The 7,143-nt window shown below is 33.4% G+C and overlaps 1 protein-coding gene across 1 annotated transcript; it reads left to right on the top strand.

Moving 5' to 3' along the window:
• Nucleotides 1–3,088: 3,088 nt before the first annotated feature.
• On the top strand, nt 3,089–7,139 carry LOC106477683 (tissue alpha-L-fucosidase-like; the record flags this gene model as incomplete). Its single annotated transcript, XM_013938222.2, has 3 exons — nt 3,089–3,242; nt 4,867–4,997; nt 6,996–7,139. Coding segments are annotated over exons 1-3 (306 nt in total), but the record flags the coding sequence as incomplete, so codon positions are not given.
• Between the last annotated feature and the right edge of the window lie 4 nt (nt 7,140–7,143).

The raw sequence follows: 7,143 nt of genomic DNA, 5'->3' as shown, positions 1-7,143 counted from the left end.
CTCTCTGACTGCAGTTCAATTACTCACTGTCCCTCCACACATTACATTCCCTTCTTTTATATACCAGCGTACCCTATTTCTAGTAAGAACTTGAACATTCGCCAAAGTACATGATAGTTCTAGAAACGTTGCGTCACGGTGGTCATGTGACTCGATGACGCAACAATATGCATATTGCTAAACAGTTTTGCTAAAGGTTAAACAAAGTGGAAAACCTAGCGACTTCTTTTGGAACTTTATTTAAAGTAAATAAAATAGAACCTATGGAAAACACGTGTAAAAAAAAAAAGATAGAAAAGTTAGCGAAATCTGTAGAAAACATAACTTAAGCATTAAGAGAGCTAAATGGAACCATTAATAACGTAATTAATAAAGGAAAATATGTATATTTAAAGCAGTAAAGGGATCTCTTGGTTCTATCGAAAAAACAAAAGGCCACGAAGGTCTGTTTCAGTTATGTTACTAAAGCACTAGACAAGAATCCTTTTAAAATTATGCCATCAAATATTTCAAGTAGTAGTAATAGAAAACATTACTGAAGTAGCAAGATAGATCCTTAAAAAATAAGTAACAAAACTAAAGCAGTAGAGAATCCCTTTGTACCATAAAAAACATACATGAGGTAGTTATAACAATAAGTAACAAAACTAAAGCAGAAGGCCAGTCCTTCTTAGCTATAATAAAAATAGGCGAACCTTTAGAGTTGTAAATGACATGACTAAAACAGTAGGACAGTATCTTCTAACCATAAAGACTGATAGCTAGAACAGTAGGACTGTTTCATAAAACTGCAAATTACATAGCTATAAAGCAGTAGTGGTCTCTTGATAATAGGAGTGTCCTTTACAACTGTAAGTAACATGTCCAAAACTGTAGAAGTGATGCCCATTGGAACAGTGAATACCATAGCTAAAACGGTGGAAAGTCTATTGGAACTCACCATCAGGTGACTCTAAGCTCTTAGACTAATAATTTTATTAAAGCGGCCTTTTTTTTTGTTTTTTTACCTTTTGATTTTGTCTAGCTTCCGCTACTCCGTGCTATTACGACTGGAATTATGGCCGAAAACTTCGCTAACAGTGAGCGTACCCAACTGATGAATCAATCCATTCTTATCATCATACTTTTTATGTTAATTAGACCAAAATTAGTTATATAAATTACTGGGTAATTTGTGTCCCCTATTGGGCAGCAGTAAATATACAGACATACAACGCAAAACCCGGGGTTCGATTCCGCGTAGTGGACACAGCTGATAGCCCAATGTGGCTTTACTCTAAAACAAACAAATGAATGATTAATTTGTATTTCTGATCAATTTATATATGTAACTTGCTTTAATCAGAAGTTAATAATAATGTAAGTGATTGTATATGCTGTTATACAAGTACAAGGTGACAAACTTCATCAAACTCTTTAACCTTAAATCAAGGAAATTCTCTACCTCAAATAAATTCAAACAAACACTATATTATTTATCTATTTAAAACCATATATTATTAATTATATTGTTATCTTCAAATAACCTGCTCATTATTAATTATATTGTTATCTTCAAATAACTTGCTCATTATTAATTATATTAATATCTTCATATAACCTGTTCATTATTAATTATATTATTATCTTCAAATAACCTGCTCATTATTAATTATATTATTGTCATCAAATAACCTGCTCATTATTAATTATATTATTATCTTCAAATAACCTGCTCATTATTAATTATATTATTATCTTCAAATAACCTGCTCATTATTAATTATATTACTATCTTCAAATAACCTGCTCATTATTAATTATATTACTATCTTCAAATAACCTGCTCATTATTCTAAAAAATCTGGCGAACCAGCATGATACTCTTCTTGATCCCAAAGCGAATTAGGCGACTATAGAGTCAACGGAAGAAGATTATATTAATTTGTTTATTTGTTAAACTTTGCACAAAGCTATTCGAGAACAACCTGCGCTAGCCGTCCCTAATTTAGAAATGATGGACTAAAGGAAAGGTAGCTATTCAACACCACCCGCCGCCAACGTTTGGACTACTATAAGCGAATAATGGGATTGGTTTTCACATTATAACATTACCACAGCTGAAAGGGCGGGCATGTTCGGTGATGAGATTCGAACCCTCGACCCGCAGATTGCAAAGAAATAACGGTCAAATCCAGTCAAATATAACAGTAGCTCAAACACTGGCTCGGGCGCTGTTGACTAATAACCTTTCTTTAGTTATGAGTTCAAGATTGAGGATTGTTGTGTACGGGTAGTTGTTGAACAGCTTTGCCGAAAAATTCTAAAAATAAGCAAACAAGTTAACGCACGATTTAATTTCAGAATATTTCACAGCTGGCTCCTCAAGCCGGCCCGAAATACGACGATGTTTATGTTAAAAATCGCTCGACAACAACTGTTACCGCGTGAATTGTATTAAATTGGTGTCGTTTAATTTCTTTATCAACTTTATTTATGTTACAAGATAGCAGAACTAGGGTCAGGGATACTTAACTATGTATTGACCAGTAAGCACCACGAAGGACTTCACAACTTTGATACTTTTCTTTTAGACACGCCATACTGCGCAAGTGTGTCAAATTCGTTGTACTATCAGTAAGTACCACGAGGGATTCAGATTTTTGTACTAACCAGAAAACATCACGGGGGTTTTGAATTTGTTGCATTGAACAATTTTAAGAACTTTGGTTACCTTTACTTTAGATAGGTTGTACTGAACAATAAGTTTCTCGAGGGTTGCACTGACCAATTTTAACAATTTTGGTCGCTATTGTTTTAGATACGTTGTACTAAACAGGAAGCATAGGAGGTATTCTGATTATTTTACTGACTAGCTTTAACAGTTCTGGTTACTTTTGTTTTAGATATGTGGTACTGACCAATAAGTACCACAAGAGTTTCAGATACCTTGTACTGACGACTAAGCACCGTGAGGGTTTCAGATTATTCTACTCACGAACGTTAACAACTTTGGTTACTTTTGTTTTAGATATGTGATACTGACCAATAAGTACCACAGGAGTTTCAGATGCCTTGTATTGACGACTAAGCACCATGAGGGTTTCAGATTATTCTACTCAGCAACGTTAACAACTTTGGTTACTTTTGTTTTAGATATGTTGTACTGACCAGTAAGCACCATGAGGGATTTACTCTCTGGCCCTCTAATGTCTCTTGGAACTGGAATTCTATGGATGTTGGACCAAAACGAGACCTACTAGGTAAGACTTCTTGAATTTGGAGAATTAGTTATTATTTCCTGACGATTTTCTACATCACATAGATGAATCGCTAAGAGTTTTGTACTTTGTATACAATTTTTACTAAATCTTTCACCTTTTCTGAATTACATCATAATAATTATTGTAACAAGTGTTTTTTGCAACACTTATTAAAATAATGCATTCTACTAAGCTTACCTAGAACTTCTCAAACTGAATAAAACATTAGAAACTAAATTACAAATTTCATGGAGTTCTTTGTTAAAACATTTCTCGTTGTGCCTAATTGAAAAATGTAAAGCTGTTGATGGAGGCTTATAACCTTGGATGGAAACTTAAAGAATCTTCCCAAATTACCATTCAGTTTCAGTTTGTGTGTTGTTGTTGTTTTATATACAAGATTTGACTCTTTTTCGTACTAGTTATAGAATGGTAAAATACGATATTTTCAATTATAACAAATCTTTATCTTCACAAAAATGGCGAGGTTTAGCAATAAAAAATTTCCCAGTAGTACTAACACTGAAAATACTTACCTTGGTTAATGTGTAACTGTCTCAAGCATAAGGTCAACACAGCTTAAACCCAATCCTCTACATGCTATATATTAACTCGTGCACTAACTCATGCATTGGAAAAAAAATTATAATACCACATGGGTATAAATGTAACTAACAATGCACACGATTGAACTATATTCATGAATAAAAAAAATATCGAACCAAGAAAGAAATGTGTCACATATCTCTTGTCAATGGCGGCGTTAGGCATAAGCAGACTAAGGGTTAGTGGGCATCTCAAGGGACACCCAATTCACGGGGCTTTTTTTCATCATAATTTTGACTTTTGCCTGTTTTAGTATAGTATTCATTAAAAAAAATATAGCTCTTTGGTTGCTAAGTGCAGTACACACACACACAGTGTGCATGATTTCAGAAAGATACCTGCGCAGTGGTGTTAGTGTGGGACTAGAAATGACCTTTTAACAAGTGTATTAGTGTGCTTTGGATATGATGTATTTTTGGTTAATAGAAATATTGCAATTAGTATTTCTAAGGGGTGGGTGAGGAGGTCCAAAAATATTCATGCTTAGAGCTCCTAATAGTTTAGCATCGCTCCTGCCTCTAGTTTAAACATACATATTATCATTATAAATAACCAACCATTTTTTAAACGAAGTATTTTATGCTGCTAATAAGAAAACTTTGAACATTCCATGTGTATATTTACAAGTTGAAAGATTTAAAAATAATGTCGTTACTGCTTCTTGATACATAATAACAATATACCAAGTTTAAGTAATATCATCACTAATTCAAATGTAATGTCACTGCTGAGCCTTTATTTTTACCAAAAGAGATTAGATTAAGAAAGATCCTCATTGATTTTACGTGGCAAGCTTAATAGCCATGAATGATTACTCTCAATGCCAATACAGCATCTATATTCATGCAATGAAGAGTATATCTTTCAATGTAGCATAAAATATTTGCTAGTATCCGATCCAAAGTTGATTTTAAGCCTAGTGATTTAAAACATTCCTAGTTGAATGACAGATAACTTTTTCAGGGTTATGAAATTAGATTGTTAAAAGACATCTTAATGGCTATTGTTTCATTATTAGGTGATTTAGCCAATGCAATAAGAAAGAAGACAAACCTCCACTTCGGAGTTTACCATTCTCTTTATGAATGGTTCAACCCTTTGTATCTCTACGATAAATCTAACAAATGGAAAACTCAAAATTTTGTTGAGGTAAGTAAGATTTAATTCACTGTATATGAATAATATATTTAATTATTATAGTGGTAAGATGTAGATACAATACCAAGTTATCATCACGTTAGTTTATATATGTTTATTAGTTTATAAAGGAAGCTGTAGATGAAGGTACTGTGTATTCACAACAGCTACCTGACGTTAATCTGCAAACATTATGTTTTTAAAAGAATAAGTTTAGTTGATATTAACAAGTTTTTACAATAGAAATAAACGCTACCTTATACATTAGACAGATTAGTCTTAGTTTTAAAGGTTAATGCTTACAAATTATAATACAGATGGTTAATCTCACTTTATAAAAAAACGATGGTCTTTTGCTTTCCTTGGAATTAATTCCCTTATCGTTGATCTTGTTTATGCTAATAGTCCTAATTTTGTACGATTATCTAATACTCACAATTTCCATTTCAACAAACTCGTTGTCAATCTCTTAAACCATACCACTGGACAACTTTTTTTCACACAGATCTGATTTGTCTATAAGTGGACTTCACCTTTCAAGACCACGTTTAACTTTAAGCAAACCAAATGCACAGAAGCCTATGGGTACACAGTTAATGGCTTAACAGTAATGTCGAAGAAAGGAGTAGATAAACACTGTTTTCATTTTCCATGGTCTACTGCATTGGAAAATATTAATCGTTTTCCAAAAGTGAGATTAACCAATTATACGTCAGTCCCTTATTAACTTAATAGTCTCTATGAAATGTCATGAAAACTTAAGTATGATGAATGTGAAACAGCAAGAATGACGGCGGGTATATTTAATAAACTCCCACATTGACATCAATCCACCTCTAAAACTATGATTGATAAGGTATACAGTCCATACTTTAATTAATATAAAGCACAACAAGGGATCTCTTGGTTCATCTAGGCCATCCTATCCATTAAATTAAACTAAACAATAAAAAAACTCATCAAAGTAAGCCCTTATCGTTCAAATATTTATTAAGTTTTCCCTTAAATTAACTACATCCACCGCATCAGAATGTAACTCGTTCCAAAGAACTATTACCTGTTGGAGAAATATAGCAGTCTTAGCTGAAGATGACTCCTATCATGCCAGAAGATATATTTGTGTCCCCTAGTTTTACTATTCTCATTATTAAAGGCAAAAAAAAAAAGATGATGCATCAACACTATCAATTCCTTTAACACTCTTAAACACCTCAATTAGATCCCCTCTAGCTCTTTGTAACCCTTCTCTGGACTCTTTCGAACAATTCAATGTTCTTTATAAGGTGAGGAACCTAAGACTGGACTCGGTACTCTAAATGTGACCCAACCAATGACCTGTACAATAACATTATAATCTCTTTAGACTTGTGGTCAGTATTTTTGTAGATAAAAACTAAAATCCTATTTTCCCTGCCAGTAGCAACAGCAAATTGTTTTGATAGCTTATGAGACTGAACCAAAACACCAAGATCTTTTTCTTTCAAAACACTGTTAAGATTATTCCCATCCAAATTATTCTCATAATTCAAACTGTGGTGATTAAAAGTCATCTGCTATTTATTCGCCTAACTCACCAAATAATCCAAATCCTTTTGTGAAGCAGTAGCACCCTCCTCACAGCCAGTAGCATCCAAAACTTTAATGTCATCAGCAAATTTAAATAATTTCTTGACCATTCCTTCATCTGTGCCATTGATGTAAATCGAAAAGAGGAAAGGTCCTAACAATGAGCCCTGAGGTACCCCGCTCGTGACATTAACACGTTGGTATACGCGGTAAGTTAAACTTCAGATTTCATTAATCCAAAACAAAATCCAGTTATAATTAAAGCCAACCGAACACAATACTTTGTGAGGATAAATAAAGTGTGAATCAATATTTCTTCCTTTCAGTTTGAAGTAATACAATGTTTTCAGAATTCGTCTGACTAGTGGCGTAGTTGCGAGGGGATGGCTTTGACTGGAACGATAATAATTATTTTATGTATTTATGTTTTGTATTTCTCGTAAGACCAAGACGATGCCTGAATTATTAGAGCTTGTAAACGACTACAAACCTGATGTGATATGGTCAGACGGAGACTGGGAAGCTCCAGATACGTATTGGAAAAGTAGGGACTTTTTGGCCTGGCTTTATAATGACAGGTGGGACAATTCTC

This window comes from Limulus polyphemus, unplaced genomic scaffold, assembly GCF_000517525.1.
Source record: "Limulus polyphemus unplaced genomic scaffold, Limulus_polyphemus-2.1.2 Scaffold76989, whole genome shotgun sequence".
In the NCBI taxonomy this organism is placed as follows: domain Eukaryota; kingdom Metazoa; phylum Arthropoda; class Merostomata; order Xiphosura; family Limulidae; genus Limulus; species Limulus polyphemus.
This window is presented reverse-complemented; position numbering and strand designations above follow the sequence as displayed.